At 41.4% G+C, this 16,897-nt stretch overlaps 1 protein-coding gene across 4 annotated transcripts; it reads right to left on the bottom strand.

Annotated features, from left to right (window-relative positions):
- Positions 1-398: 398 nt before the first annotated feature.
- On the bottom strand, positions 399-13,078 carry LOC133376741 (glycine N-acyltransferase-like protein 3). Of its 4 annotated transcripts, XM_061609464.1 has the most exons (7): positions 12,999-13,078; positions 12,120-12,263; positions 8,626-8,784; positions 8,028-8,135; positions 4,658-4,784; positions 4,186-4,315; positions 399-2,617 (listed from the first exon to the last, which is right to left on the bottom strand). In XM_061609464.1, exons 3-7 carry the CDS (start codon positions 8,701-8,703, stop codon positions 2,203-2,205), a joined length of 858 nt encoding a protein of 285 aa, XP_061465448.1. In that variant the 5' UTR covers positions 8,704-8,784; positions 12,120-12,263; positions 12,999-13,078; the 3' UTR covers positions 399-2,202. The 4 variants fall into 4 exon arrangements, with proteins under 4 accessions (XP_061465448.1, XP_061465447.1, XP_061465449.1 ...); XM_061609463.1 differs by lacking the exon at positions 12,999-13,078 and having other exon boundaries at positions 12,120-12,309; XM_061609465.1 differs by lacking the exon at positions 12,999-13,078 and having other exon boundaries at positions 8,626-8,730; positions 12,120-12,309.
- Between the last annotated feature and the right edge of the window lie 3,819 nt (positions 13,079-16,897).

Genomic DNA, 16,897 nt, shown 5'->3' with positions numbered 1-16,897 from the left:
TTATGGTGCAAACCAGCTGGCTAATACAGAAGAGTTTGAGGTTAGCCCCCTATCCTTAGTCATGTGATCTCCAGGTCACCTGTCCTTGCACCTTCTAGCAGAAGTGCCTCCATTTTGTTCTCCCTCTTCTGACATGCTTTCACAAAGAGCACAGGTACTGCTACTTAAATCACACCGCCATCTCCAAAAAGAAGTGCCACTTTGTGGGGGATGTCATTGGTGGTTTGCCATATTCATCTGCTGCCTTGAGCTTTTAGATAAGTGTATGCAACCTTTTTACAAATTATAGACTAGACTAGAACTCCCACCATCCCTGACCATTGTCAATGCAAGCTGGGGCTGAGGGATTCCAACAACATATTTTCTCCGTCCCCAATATAGAGAAGAAATGTCCTTCTTGCTCCATTTACTGGCTATTAACACATTTGAAAAACAAACATATTCTCATTTAATACATCATGGTTCTGCTTTACAATCATTTGAATACAACAAAAGGGAGACTCAGCTGGGTTTGATTAGGGTCACTTTTGTGCTCCATGCAGCACCTGGCACACCACTGGGGAAGCAGCTTGCACCCCACCAGCCCATTCGTTATTGCTGGCAGATAATAATAGAATTGTTCATAATGATGAAGCAGCGCAGCAAAGCTGCCATTATAAAGTCTCAATAAGGCATTTATATTGTATGATGAGGATTTCCAAGCTGGTGCTCCCTTAGCCCTTGAAAATAACTCCAACAAGGAGTGCCAGCTTATGGAAGATGGTGGTGGTGGTTTGCCATATTCATCTGTTGTCTTGAGCTTTTAGACAGGTGTATGCAACCTTTTTTACAAACTATAGGAAAAAGTTACATTTCCAACCACATTTTTCTCCTTTCTTAGTCCTTACCTTAGCCCTCTCTAGATGGCATTTAGGAGTTGCTCTGTGGGTTACAGTAAATTAGCCATTTCTTAGGAGACGAATGAAGTAGATTGCACTAGTACATGACCGAATGGATATAGTATAGATGAATGTAAATGCTGTAATGGAGAGGATCAATGCTGCATGTCATGAAAGGCAAGAGCAAAAGCAAGCAGGAATAGAGAAGAAGCTGTCTGCACTACACTCATGGGGCCAGTTTACAATATACACAGGTGAGATGTTTACGTTTCCAATACCCTATATCGGTCTTCATTAGTAGGGTGCCCTCCAGATGTTGTTGGACTACAACTCCCATCATCCCTCACTGTTATCCATGCTGGTTTGGATGGCTGGGAGTTGTGCCCTCCAGATATTTTGGATTTCCAAATTGGAGACGCTTTGTCTAAATGCATAAAGGGGATAGGAGTGAATATTGTGCAGAAAATTACTCAGAAATAGTAAGGTCACACACACATCTGTATAATTTCCCGGTGAACTCTAACAACATACTAGGTACTATGCAAGTGTGTGTGTCCCCCCAGACCTGGTGGTAGGACTTCTTGCTCCTGACTCCTAGAACATCCAGATCCATAACATCCAGATCCATTGTTGCTGGGATGGTTTTAAATAAAATAAAATTCCCCAGACAATACTGTATAGTTGCTCTAGCACAGCTATTTGTCAATAAAATTTGAGTTACTTGAAACTGCCTTTTAACAATGATAAAAAGTAACAAATGGGCCGTAACAACAGGCCTTGTGGCATCCTGTTGGAAATGCCCTCCTTGTGTTGAATACTGGAAACTATGTATCATTATCTGCTGGTCCCCAAGCCAATTGTACATTTTACCAATGTAGATAAATGCTTTCTACTTTAATTGGAATTTTCTGGTTTTAAAAGTCAAACATTGTATAGCACATACCTTAACAGTCATTTGGATCAATCAATTGTGGATTCTGCTAATACTTTCCACATTTTTTTGGAGGGCCCACCAATGCTCAGAGACAACTTTTCCAGGAGCACAGATGGATGAGGTGGAATAACAAGATCAAACCCATTCCTCATCTGCTGGCAACTTATTTGAGGTGTGGACCCAGTCCAATGTAGCTGGAGAGGTATTGATTCCCTTTAGATATTAACTGTAGGGTCAATATGCTGACTGCCAGATCACTTAATATTAACCTAGTTATTAAGAGAAAGTTCATGTTTACAATTTTTGAAAAAAATGAATTAACTTAGTTAAATCATCTATTTTTATCCACTCAGGGTTGTTTGTTTTTCATTGCCTGCGCTTTTAAGGAGCCTATCGCAGCAGAGGAGTGGGTGTATGCAGGTCATAGAACAGAAAGCAACTAGTGAAGAAGGCTTCCAGGCATTGTAGGGCCCTCTGCATAGATGCGTTGTCTTCCAGAACAACGCCATACACAGGGTAATCCAGGCCCTGTAGCTTTTTGCCCAGTGCTGCTATCACCCGCTGAATGTGGCCTTTGCCACGGTGCGCTGGTATGGTATAGGCGTGGGTTAGACACCCAAACTGATCCAGCAGGACCCAAGAGACAGGACATCCTCCAGCATCCAGAAGGCAGCTACTAGGGAAGCAGTTGATTAGCCAAGTAAGATACTGGAGGCTCTGCTCATTGCCACCTATGCTCCAGGTCTCATTCAATAGGGCAGCATGAGTGGTGTTGAGGGATGAGAGTTTCAGCTCTAACCCTGACCTGAAAAAGGAATGGAAAGACCAACCTTCAGAAGTAACAGTAAGGTGGCGTGCAAGAAGTAGCCAGCTACAGAACTGTAGACTGCACATCAAAGCTCAAGCCGAGTTCTGTGACAAGCCTGAAGCCCTGCAGATGGAGATAGGTTTCCTTGCAACCACCTTAAGAAGTGACACAAAGTATAAACTGAAACCTTTGCAGCATTCCTGGATCCAGATGCGCTCTGCAAACACAATATGGTGTTTGCTCAGTCCCCAGTCAGGGAGGCCCTAGTTAGTTTTTATGCTGGCCTTATACCTCGGGCTACATTTTCCCAAAAAGTAATTAAGAGGAAATGAGCTTCTGTCTCATTAGTGGTCTATAACTGTAGTATTAATTTGGACTGCTGCATCAGTATATCCACACCTTTGTAAGTCTGACATCAAAATGAGCCAGATTGCTCTAGCTGGAACCTGCTGTGGTACAATCAATGTGTATATTATGTGCCACTGATGTTTGGCCCTGTACCTGTTGTAGCAGAGTTAGCCCTGAAGACCTTGTACCAGCAAAAGTTACACCAGAGATAATGGCACTGTGTAGCTGCTATAAGCACAGTGGACTCACAGTAGTATATACTTAATCACAACCTGTAGATATTTCAGGGAGCTTCACCCCTTTGAAAGCACAATACTTCCTTGTAATGTTTAGCAACAGTGATGTTGCATACTAACCTCACTGTCTACCCAGTTGAATATCCTCTGCCCATTCTACACAGGACCCATTCAGCGGTTATGCTGAATATAGCTATCTGCGTTTTGTAAACCGCCAAAGCGGGATTTACAGAGATCCCCAAATGTTGGTTTGGCTTACTAGCCACCCATTATCTGTAGTTATCACTAATAATCATCTTGCTTGAGTCCTCTGGCAGGCACAGAGCACCTGTGAAAGAAGTGGGGATCCTCTCTCATTGCCACCCTGGGCTCCTGCTGGGAGGAAGGGCAGGATATAAATCAAATAATAAGTAAATAAGTTAGGGAAGTGTAAGAAATACAGATGAGACCTCTGGACTATGTGGAGTTGGGTATCCCCATCAGAGCACTGGATATACTCGCCCCTTGCAAGTGAATGCCTGAGAATTTATATCACTACAGACTTGCCTAGTATTGCTATTCCCAATGGCATTTGCACAGGTAAGACCAACACACTCCAAGCCTCAAGAGTGTGCTTGCCCTTGCTTCCTGAAACTATAACTCAGCCATCTAGAAACCTAGCATAAGGGTTCCCTCTGGGCAATGAGTTCATTTCCTCTTTTAGATTTTCTCCCCTGCTAGTGACAGTGGGCCAGTCACTGCCTCTCAGTCTCAGAGGAAGGCAATGGTAAACCACCTCTGAATACAGCTTACCCTATTCATAGGGTTGCCATAAGTCGGAATCGACTTGAAGGCAGTCCACTTCTTCACAGATCCCCAGTGTGTGGGGACCATGCTCTCCCATTGCTCTTCTAAGTTACTAGTGCAGTAGCAACTGTCTCCTACCCTACCCAGCTTGTATTGCTGCCTGCAGCCCCTAAAGCCATGGAGAGTGTGACATACGTGGCTGCGGAAGTAGACAAATGCAGGGGGTTCTGCAGAACAAAAACCTGGCTTCGTGTCACCAGCTTTGCAGAGAAATGCTTTGCAGCAGCAAGACTCCGAGACGTCTGATACACGCCATCCTGAAGACCTGGGAGTGGAAAATGGTGAGGGGGGTTAGCGTGGTGCTCGGGGAAGAGGCGGAAGTCCTAGAATGGTGATCATCTCAAGGAAGCCTTGCTCGGACTAGGAAATCAAGAATTTCAGCTGCACCAAAACAAATGAGTTACAGCACTTGAAACTAGGATTTTCTTCCTCAAATGCAGAATAGGTGACTGATATGTAAATACATATTCAGATCCTGAAGCAGCTTAGAAAAGTACATATCCCCACTTAGATTATGTGTATACAATGTACCCCCTGCTTTTGAGGATTCTGGATTAGTGAGGAACATTGGCACAAGCACAGAACTTTCGGTGCTGGAGCGTCTTACCTTGAAGTAAGAATTCTTGTTTCCAATTGATGGCATCAGTATCTTTAACCAATTTCTCATAGGCACCCAGATCCTTATAGAAAACTGCACAAGACTGGGTAAAGTAGTTCATTTCTGAAGATGTTTTCTAGGCAAGAGCAAACAGGGAAGTTGGGAACAGAGCAAAGTGTTTTAAAGCAGGGGTTAAAAGGTACCTTTTAAAAGCAAACCCTCCCGGGGCCACATGCAGTCAGGGGCCAGCACGCACACACAATGTGTACATCAGTTTGATCATCTAGTCATTGGCAAAGAGTGGTACCGCCCTCCAGCTGATGGGGATGCAGATTGCCCCTCCCACTGGATGATCAATCTAATGGGCAGGGAGGGGACCATTTACATTCCCATCAGTGTGTTGGATAGGGTGGAGAGGCTTAAACTGCCCACCCCAGCACTGTGTCCACTTCAATTTTGTTCTTCTTTTAGTTGCTGCTCTCAAAGTTGGGCTATGTGTGTGGTGTCTTGGAGCCAATTAGGGCCCTTGGCTGGGGATTTGCCATCCTTGTTTTAAATGAATATGATTTTATTATGCAAAACATGTGCAGTCAAATGATATGGGAAGGTCAAATGTCTTTCCCCCACAAGCATATCTGGTACAGAGAATATCATTTTCCTAGCATTCAGTGTTTTATTGTCAGGAAAATGGGCCCTATCTTAGCACCTCAGAATAGTGAAGGACCTGTGGAAAGTTCTTGAGCAAGCGAGACAGGCACCTGTTGAAGAATTTCCTACCCCAGAAAAGCTCCCACCTGACCTGAAATTCCCCGCTCTTTTATGAAACTTGTGTGTGGGACTGTACTCTTCCTCTCTCCTGTGTGAAAGGGCACATCATCCCCCCTTTAAAAATAATAGAAGAGGTGACATTGCCCCAGCAGCAATGCATCACTCACACTAGTCTGTCAAACTAGTATAAGATATCAAGTTATTAGCACTATATAAGAACATAAGAAGAGCCTGCTGGATTAGGGCAGTGGCCCATCTAGTCCAGCATCCTGTTCTCACAGTGGACAACCAGATGCCCATGGGAAGCCCACAAGCAGGACCTGAGCAGAAGAGCACCCTCCCCTCCTGCATTTTCTAGCAACTGGTATTCAGAAGCATACTGCCTCTGACTATGGAGGCAGAGCAAGCCATCAGGGCTAGTAGCCACTGATAGCCTCATCCTCCATGAATGTGTCCAATCCTCTTTTAAAGCCATCCAAGTGGGTGGCCATCATTGCCTCTTGTGCGAGTGAATTCCACAGCTTAACTATGTGCTGTGTGACAAAGGGCTTTCTTTTGTCTGTCCTGAATCTTCCAACATTCAGCTTCATTGGATGTCCACAAGTTCTAGTGTTGTGAGAGAGGGAGGAAAACTTCTCTATCTACTTTCTCTGTGCTAGGCATAATTTTATACAGTTCTGTCATGTCACCTCCGACTTGTCTTTTCTCTAAACGAAAATGCCCCCAATACTGCAACCTTTCCTTGTAGGGGAATCGCTCCATCCCCTTGGTCATTCTGGTTGCCCTTTTCTGAACCTTTTCCAACTCTACAATATCCTTTTTGAGGCAAGGCAACCAGAAATGTACCCAGTATTCCAAATGCAGCTGAACCATAGATTTATATAAAGGCATTGTGATTTATTTTCAATTCCTTTCCCAAAGATCCCTAGCACGGAATTTGCCTTTTTTACAGCTGCCACATACTGGGTCGACATCTTCATCAAGCGATCCACTAAGACCCCCAAGTCTCGTTCCTGGTCAGTCACTGCCAGAAAACCCCATGAGCATGCATGTGAAATTAAGATTTTTTGCTCCAAAATGCGTAACTTTACACTTGTTTACATTCAATTTCATTTGCCACTTTGTCGCCCATTCACTCACTTTGGAGAGGCCATGTTGGAGCTCTTCACAATCTCTTTTTCTTTTAATAAGCCTGAACAATATAGTGTCATCAGCAAACTTGGCCACCTCACTGCCCACCCCTAACTTTAGGTCATTTATGAACAAGTTAAAAAAAAAGGTCCCAATACCGATCCTTGGGGAGCTCCATTTCTTTCATCCCTCCACTGGGAGACCTGTCCATCTATTCCTACATCTATTCCTGATTTCTGTTTCCTAGCTGATTCCTGATCCACGAGGGGCTCTCTCCTCTTATTCCATGACTGCTAAGCTTACTCAGCAGTCTTTGGTGAGGTACCATGTCAAACGCTTTTTGAAAGTCCAAGTACACTATGTCCACTGGATCACCTCTATCTATATGCTTGTTGATACTCTCAAAGAACTCTAGTAGATTAGCGAGACAGGATTTACCCTTCCAGCAGCCATGCTGGTTCTGCCTCAGCAAGACTCGCTCTTCTGTAGGCTTGGTTATCTTTATCTTTAACAATACTTTCTACCAGTTTTCCCGGGACAGACAGTTAAGCTAATCAGCCTGTAAATTCTGGGATGCCCCCTGGATCCTTTTTTAAAGATTGACATTAAATTGGCTACTTTCCAGTCTTCAGGTATGGAGACGGATCTGAGAAACAAGTTATATATTTTTGTTAGAAGATCAGCAATCTCACATTTGAGTTCTTTAAGAACTCTCAGGTAGATGCATCTGCACCTGGTGTTTGTCAGTTTTTATTTTGTCTATTAAGCCTAGCAGTTCATCTCTCGTCATCACTATTTACCTCAGTTCCTCAGACACCCTTACTGCAAAAGTTAGTTCAGGCACATGGATCTGCCATATATCCTCCACTGTGAAGACACATGCAAAGAATTCATTTAGCTTCTCTGCAATCTCCTTATCTTGTTTTAACACACCTTTGACTCCCTTGTCGTCCGAGGGTCCATCTGCCTCTCTAGAGGGTCTCCTGCTTTTAATGTGTTTTTTAAATAATTGTTATTGCTTTGTATGTGTTTAGCAATGTGCTCCTCAAATTCTTTTTTCCATGTCCCCTATTGTCTTCTTGAATTTCTTTTGCCAGAGTTTGTGTTCCTTCTTATTTTCCTCATTCGGACAAGACTTCCATTTTTTTGAAGGATGCCTTCTTGCATCAAATAGCTTTTTTGACTCTGCTCATTAACCACGCTAGTATCCTCTTGGTCCTAAGGCTAATGTGCAGAGAACTGCTCTCTAAAAAGGCCTTCACTTTCTGCCAGACTGGGCATGGGCTAATGGTTCGCTTCTGCCTGCTTAATTGCAACAGGTAGTACCTTGATTTTCACGTTCTGCCCCATTGCGCTTTAACATGATCCTTAATCACAATTCAAGTGGTCAATCGCTTTGCTCATCCTGCTCAAGAAACCAAGGCAAACGTTCCTCTCTTAGATGTCCAGCACGCCCCATCCCATCCCATCCCAGCAATACCTCTCTCTGAGGCCGTGCAATGACAACTTGGAAGCTGGGCCAGGAATCCACCAGTATCTCCTGATGAAAAGTGGTTCCCTGACAGACATTCAGCACAGCTCCATAGACCTGGTTGGACAAGAGGGACGAAAATTGGCATTTCAGGTATCTTGACACAATTGGCATTAAAATAACCTAAATGTGTCCCTGATTTGCTTTAAAAGTTTATTCTTGTCAGTTTTGAGGCCAGCCTTGTCATCAGTGTGTCAGCAGTCAGTTGCAAACAACTAATTTGAGAATGCAGTGCTGAATCATGACCGTCGCATTGCATTGCCAACCCAACCTTTATCTGCCATGTTCTGGAAAGCCCTAATGCCAAGAGTAAAAAGTTCCTTCATAATCTAATCTTTCCAGCTCTATAGAATAAGAAAGAAGCCACCCACTTGCCCTCACAGACTACAGATAAGGAGCATTGCCTAGGGCCCATATGATGCTGAGACAGAAAGCTGAACCAGCTCCTTATCTCTAGGATCTATGAGCTGATATGTCACCGACTGGACCAGACAGAGGTGTGCACCCAGTGCTTGGCAAAGAGCAGAGGAGGATGCCGTTAACTCACCTTCAGAGATTCAGGGAAGTAACTTTTTAGGTTGTTCTTCAGCACCTGGAGCTCATCCTCGCTGCCTAACACCAGCATCCTCAGGATAGGCTGGACCTGCAGAGGCTCCAGAGATGAAGACAAAGACCGATAGAGCTTGGGATGGAGGGATGTACTTCCCTGTGTAGCAAAAATCCCCCATGACAAAAAACACACATTTTAACAATATTCAGATATAGAACTTGCCCTGTCTCGGAGCATTACTTGCTTAGATGACTAAAACGGCACATTAATGTACCTCAAGGACCTCAGAAATCAGGACAGAGAGATTGATTTGAATAACAAGAAAGCAACCATCTCCATGAAAGAAAATGGAGGGAACTGCTGTTAGATTTGGATTTCACATGACGTCTCCCAAATCTTAACCTTACTGACATTGCCTGCTAATATATGCTAGACCCAATGACAACCTCCAGCTGTGGGTTTTCACATTTGCCCTAAGTGGATAGAGGTCACAGCAGTGTGAGAAAGCAGAGATGACATTTCTTGACCTTGCTTCCAGAGGGCCCCTTTTAACTAACTTCACTCTTGTTTTTAACCCCCCTTAGCCTTGCAAAGAGAGCCAGTGTGGATAGTGGTTAAGGTGTTGGACTACGACCTGGGAGACCAGGGTTCGAATCCCCACACAGCCATGAAGCTCACTGGGTGACCGTGGGGCAGTCACTGCCGCTCAGCCTCATGAAAACCCTCTTCATAGGGTCGCCATAAGTTGCAATCGACTTGAAGGCAGTACATTTACATTTAGCCTTGCAAAAGGATTTATTTAATATGTTTAAAGTTGAAGAAAAGGTGTCGTCACCTGGGAATAAATAATTGTGTGAAAGGGCCAGGCTCTGAAAAAAGAACATCTGCCAGTGTATCTCACTGGAGTTCTGAAGTCTGAAGGTGATGTTTATAACTAGGGAGATACAGTTGCTTCATATAAAGTGAGACTACAATTTGTGGAAATAACAATAAAATAACAACTCTGCTGGATCAAGCAAAAGGCTTGTCTAGCCCGGCATCCTGTTCTCACAGTGGCCAACCAGATGCACACGGGAAGCCCACAGGCAGGATGTGAGCGCAATAGCACGCTCCCCACCTGCAATTCCCAGTAACTGGCCTTATCCATAATGAATTTGCCTAATGCTCTTTTAAAGCCATGCAAGTTCATGGCCATCACTCCAGCTTGTGGGAGCAAATTCCATTGTTTGTGCGCTGTGTGAAGAAGTACTTTCTTTTGTCTAACCTGCATCTTCCACCCTTTCATCTTAATTGGAGGGCCGCAAGTTCTAGTATTATAAGAGAGGGACTACTCCATGCACAATCTTGCACACCTCTATTATGTCCACCCTCTATTTGCCTTTTTTCTAAAGGCAAGTCCCAAATGTTCTAACTTTTCATCACAGGGGAGTTGCTACAACTCCCTGATGGTTTTGGTTGCCCACTTCTGAACCTTTTCCACTTTGACAATATCCTTTTCAGGATAATTCCTTGAGGAAATGTTACTTTTCATCCATCTGTTGCTGTGCCAAGAGGTAATTGCTGAATTTAACTCTAGACAGTGCTCAAATGGGAGGGGAACAGCCCCTCTTTCCTACTATTTTTAGAAGGCTACAGGAAGGCCAGGATTTGGCTAAAATTTGAGGGGTCTGGAAGTGGGGTTTGTGGATTTCATCTAGGCCCCCCATTTCCCCTCCCATAATTCACGTACTACCTTTAAGTAGCTGCAAGCCTACCTTTAAATTGGAGCTAAAAGTAATTTACTAGGATGGGGATTCAAGAACAAATGTGGATGTCTTCTAGCACTGACGTGGGGAAAGGGACTGGCTGCTATGACTAATTTAAGCCTGGAGTAAATGCCATAAAACACCCACAGTGAGCTGTACAAAATGGTACACTTTAGTCTTGAATCTGGAATTATGTAATTCTCTCTATAGAGCAGATCCATCTGTTCTATAACACTGGAAGAAAGTCTCTCTCTACACAACAGCAGCTCTCCCTTCTTTCTTCCCATCCCCATCTTAAAGGTGAAGTTAGCTGGGCAGTTAGAAATTGATGAGAAGTTCAGCTCCCTATAATGAAATCTTGAGCAGGTGCATTCAAGGATAGTAACAGCTTGATCAGTAACCGTGTTTTGTCTCAGCAGAGTCAGGAGTTCCTTTGGAATCAAAGTCCTCGGGGCAAAATAATGCCTAACCACGTCATCTTGGGACATCAGCTGGCAAGTGAACTTGTTCCCCCACCGCTTCCCCTTGGCTTGGCTTGTTTGTGAGAGTCATTTGCAGCTATTTATTTGTAAGCCCCCCTTTCTGTGACACACCTATGCTCTGCTGGTGGCATCCCGTGACCCCCATATTCCTGCTTTTGGAACAGTGGTTAAGCCAAATTGTTGCTTCCTTTTCATTCTCCCAAGAGCTCTCTAGGTGAAGAGCAGAGGAGGGCAATAGGGGAAAGAAGTTACAGATCATGCTCAAAAGAAGCAGAGCAGTCAGGTCTTTCCTTGGTGAATCTCGTATGAAAGGCACACTGTGGCATCTCTCTCTCTCTCTCTTTCTCTCTCTTTCTCTCACACTCACACTCACACACACACGAGTTCACCAAGGAAGGATGCAGGAATAACATCTCTGCAGTCACACTAGCAGACAGCAGCTCAAATGGATGTAGCCACACAACCAACTCCACTTATCTGGGGACATTAGAAAGTTGGCTGAGCCTATCATATAAGAAAGGCAGCATAATAAATGGAATAAAGTGATAACACTCTGAACTGATCAGATGTAAAATCCAGTGGTTACTATTTACAAATGATGGTGCTGGAAGTCTATTCCTTAATCCCTGATGGGTAAAGACAACTATACATTGCTCTTCTTTATTTTTGATAGCATGTTTCAGGAAAGAACCTGCACATTTTAAACAGGGTAATTAGATATACCCTAGGGCAGGAGTGGAAAACTTCCAGCCTGAGGGCTTAATCCATCCTGCCAGACCTCCCCTTTGGGCTCACAAGGTAATTTTGGACAGGCCATGCCCACCGGTCCTATATCTGCCTGCAAAGCCCCTTTTGCAGTGCTTCCTAAGCACCCGACAATCAGCTGGTTGCCAGGTGCTTTGGAAGTGCTGCACAGAGTGCCTGGAACGCCCCTAGGGTGGGGGTCCTGGGCTTTCAAATCAAATCAAATCAAATATTTTGACTCCGACATGCAGCCCTCGCACAATCTGTGATTTCTTTATAATGGTCAAGCATGACCCAGATGTTGGGAAACCAACTTACTTCAAAATACGCAGCAATGGCTGTCAGTATAACAAGGGTCTGGACCAAAACCACCAAAATCTCTAATCATGGTTTGTGGAGTTCTGGAGTGCCCCTATGCCCTCCTTAATCTGGCCCTTCCAGTCTGCACAACAAAACAAAGGTATTTTTCTGGGGACCTTGCAAAAGAAGAGGAAAGCTTCTCTTGAGCAGGGCCTCTTACCTGGCTGGCCTAACAGAATCCACTGTCAGTCTGTTCAGTCACCAGTGGTGGATAACGTCAAAGCAAGATGGCGCAGAGCCCTCTCCAGAGTTATCCTCATGCAGCAAACACAAAACGATTCACCCCCACGTTCTTCCTCTGTCACTATCGAGATCTGAGCTCAGGAAAAATGGTTCAACCAGCTTGGAAACAGTTTTCCTGTCCTTGAGACACATGCAATTTTTTTTACAGTTAATTATTAAAAAAGCCTCCTAACATCCTAGTTGAGAAGGGAAAGGGAAAGGTGAAGGACAAAACTGAACAATCATGAGCAATTATGAAGCTGGAGAAACCAGGGGAAATCCATCGCCAGCAGTTAGGAGGAAACAGAATGATTACAGGTAAGCTTTGTGTATGCTCCTCAGATCTCAGATCTGGCCTTCCCAGAAGTACTCTTAATTTATTTTTAAAAGGGCACAACAGTCTATTTTAATAAAATATATATTGTCAAAATCGCAGCCATGTATGTCTATATGAACATGTTTTTTATATATATATACATACCAAAACTAAGACACTAATGACTTGTTACTTAAAATACTATACTAGCTACTTTAGATGTCACATCTCTATACACCAATATACCACATAATGATGGGATTCAGGCTTTAAATGTTAAGGAACTCATTTATGAATAATCATCTAACACAGGTTATTACAACTTTAGCTACACTAATCCTGAGTTGCAACAACTTTACATTCAGTGGAGAACACTACCAGCAACTACAAGGCACAGCCAGGGGGGACTCGCATGGCTCCATCATATGCAAATCTATGGGTAAACTGGAACAAGAGATACACAAAAAGGCCATTAAGAAACCACTTATATGGTGGTGATACATTTATGACATCTTTATGGTCTGGACAAATGATGAAGCAGCAGCAGCAAAGCTGCCATTATAAAGTCTCAATAAGGCATTTATATTCTATGATGAGGATTTCCAAGCTGGTGCTCCCTTAGCCTTTGAAAATGGTCCTTGTGAGCATTGAAAATAACTTCTGGATTAGCAGGCAATAGGAAGAAAAACTGATGCTACAGCTTTTCTGTAGCAAAAAGAAAAGGAAAAGAATGTGAGGTGAAGTCGACTAGAGCAGAAACAGGGTATTTCATTTTTTTAAAGAACTTTTAGTCCAGCATCTCACTGTTATTTTTCTTAGTGTGTAGTTCAGCACAACAAAAGCATAGGATGGGTTTGAAATAATGTAATACAAGCAATGACGTTGTGACTGAAGATGTCTAGCCTTTCATGATTACACACAAACCCTAGTCAAATTTCCTTCCCGTCCAATGACAACCAACTACATGGGATAACAGGACCCATGTATCACAATTAATAATGAGTGGAGAGCTGGCAACATTTGACCTTGTAAAACTGGGAAAAACATTAAGTGGAGAGAGAAAGATGGATGTTGTTCAGAATTAACACCTCTTCCATCCTGCCTTTTATCCTGTCTGGTTTTACTTTATTGAATATATGAATGGAGGAGCAGAGGCTTCATGTTTGCTGGCAAGGTGGATGAGTTTAGGGAACTCTTGATAGTGAGTGGACTTGACATCAGAGATCAGTGCCCAGTGTCTTGGGAACTCTCAGCTACATGCTATGGAACCTGTAAAGAGAGAGAGAATAATCAGACAAAAAAAATCCTTTATTCTGTATCTTAATTGACTTTGCTTACCTTTGTTGTAATTCTGGGGATTTCTTTTTTTTTTTTTTTTAATAATTTTTATTCAAATTTTTCAAAAGACAAACAAAACAAAGTCAAAAAACATAATACAACAAAAAAAATAAAAATAAAATAGTTGACTTCCGATTTGTCGCAGATCAGCTATAAGTATATAATATACATCAAACCTGTCCCTTAATGTATACATACAGGATCACTTTTCTCCATAGGCTGTCTTAGTTAATCGTCAAATCCCAATATCATCATTTTATTTTGATCTTTCAACAAAAAGTCTAAGAGAGGCTTCCATTCCTTAAGAAATGTATCTGTCGATTTTTCTCTAAGTAGACATGTCAATTTATCCATTTCTACTAAGTCCATTAATTTCAATAGCCATTCTTCCGTTGTTGGTGTTGATTCCATTTTCCACTTTTGTGCATATAATAATCTTGCTGCCATAATCATATATAATATTATTCTTCCATATTTCTTTTCTATTTGTTTATCCATAAAACCCAATAAAAAAAATTCTGGTTTTGACTGAATATTTATCTTTAGAATTTTTTGCATCTTCCTACCTATCTGTGCCCAAAATGATTTTGCCTTTTTACACAGCCACCACATATGATAAAATGATCCTTCTTGTTGTTTACATTTCCAACAAACATTAGAAACATTACTATACATTTTTGACAACTTTTCTGGAGTCATGTACCAACGGTACATCATTTTATAGAAATTTTCTTTAAGATTATAGCATAGTGTAAATCTCAAGCCTTTTTTCCACATATTTTCCCATTGATCCATTTGTATGTTATAACCAAAATTTTTTGCCCACTTTACCATACACTCTTTTACTTGTTCTTCCTCCATATCCATTTTCAGTAAGAGTTTATACATTTTCGCAATTATATTTTCATCATTTGTACACAATCCTATTTCAAAATCAGATTTACTTATTTCAAACCCATACATTTTCTTGTCCATTTTATATCTTTCTAACAATTGTAAATAGGCAAACCATTGAAAACTATATCCTTCCTTTGTCAGTTGTTCTCTCTCTTTCATTATATATTCTCCATGTACATTTTCTAATAGTTCTTGATAAGTTAACCATTTCTCTTTTCCAGCCATTTCTCTTCTGTAAAACGCTTCTTGACTTGAGACACATAATGGTATTTTCGAATAAAACCTTGATTTATATCTATTCCATATTTTCAACAGAGGACGTCTTATAAAATGATTGTTAAAGTCTACATTTACTTTTACTTTGTCATACCATAGATATCCATGCCATCCCCACTTCAAATTATGGCCCTCCAAATCCAATAGTATTTTATTCCTCAATAAGATCCATTCCTTTATCCAGACTAGACAGCAGGCAGCAAAATAAAGTCTCAGATTTGGTAATCCCAGTCCTCCTCTTTCTTTGGCATCTTGTAGTAGTTTAAATTTAACTCTTGGTTTTTTTCCTTGCCATACAAATTTAGAGATATCTTTTTGCCATTGTTTAAAAGGTAAATCAGAGGATATTACAGGTATTGTTTGAAACAAAAACATCATTCTCGGTAATACATTCATTTTTATCACAGATATTCTACCCATTAATGACAATTGTAGTTTATCCCATTTTAGCAAATCTTTCTTAATCTCTGTCCATAATTTTTCATAATTATTATGAAACTTTGAATTTTTATTTGTCATAATGATACCTAAATATTTCAACTTTTTCTCTATTGTAAAATCTGTCTTGTCCATTAACTCTTTCTGTTCCCTTAAAGTTAAATTTTTCACCAACATCTTTGTTTTTTGATTGTTGATCTTAAATCCTGCTAATGGTCCAAATTATTTTAATTTATCCATCAATACATTAATTCCTTCCAAAGGGTTTTCTAGTACAATTATCAAATCATCAGCAAATGCTCTCAATTTATATTCTTCTTTTTTTATCTTTAATCCCGAAATCCTTTTATCTTGCCTTATATCTCTAAGCAGCATTTCTAAGACCAGAATAAATAAAAGGGGAGATAATGGACATCCCTGTCTTGTACCCTTTTGTATCTCACATGAATCCGTTAAATCTCCGTTAACAATTATCTGAGCCTTCTGAGATGTATAAATCGATCTAATCCATTTTATAAAATTGTCTCCAAAATCCATTTGCTCCAAAACCTGAAACATAAATTTCCAATTCAAATTATCAAATGCTTTTTCAGCATCTAAAAAAATCAAAGCTGCTTGTTTATCATTTCGTTGTTCTAAATATTCCAACACATTCAAGACATTCCTGACGTTGTCATGTAATTGTCTTTTAGGTAAAAACCCTGATTGATCTTCCTGGATAAATTGTTGCAATATTATTTGTAATTCTGGGGATTTCTGTTATTTATCTTTTACAAATTTTTGTATTTTACAAAATTGCTGAAAAATTAATTAAAAAAGCATTCACAGGGGAGACAACAGGGGGAAAAGAGGCGCTTTGTATGTTAACTTGTCACCACACAGCCTGTCCCAATCAATACATAATTTGAGGAAAAGGCTGGTGAAGACATCAAACGCCTGTTCCTGTTCCAGCTGCCCAGCCTGTTCCTCGCAATATCACAGGGCCATCTTACATGCCCTGTGGGAAAAAACATCAGACAATAGTTCCTGCTAGAGTGACTGATGCAAGTTTTAAGTGGGCCGTTCTAAGAGTGTTTCCACTGTATGTTTATAAATGTTGTGAACTGCTTTGAGGACTAGTAGAAAAGCAAAACAGATCTATTTACAGTGCAGTGCTTCATATCTACTAAAAATTAAGCCCACTGAGTTCAATGGGACTTGCTTCAAAACAAAATTGGATGTAATATTGCAGTCTCACCTTCTTCTGCAGTTTCATTCTAGTTTTAGAAGCTTCAGGCAATGGCAGATTCCACACTGCTCTTAATCATCTTTAAGTTTTCCTGAGAACATTAGGGGAGGTTTATGTGTGTGTCAGGAAATAATAAGTCCACAACATTTTAACATGCTACTGTGAGATTTCAACATTCATAAAATGTATATACCCCATCTGTCCTTAGAGCAGGGATGAGGAA

Source organism: Rhineura floridana, chromosome 2, assembly GCF_030035675.1.
Source record: "Rhineura floridana isolate rRhiFlo1 chromosome 2, rRhiFlo1.hap2, whole genome shotgun sequence".
Taxonomy (NCBI): Eukaryota; Metazoa; Chordata; class Lepidosauria; order Squamata; family Rhineuridae; genus Rhineura; species Rhineura floridana.
Note: the sequence above shows the minus strand (reverse complement) of the source record. Positions and strands in the feature narration are given on the sequence as shown.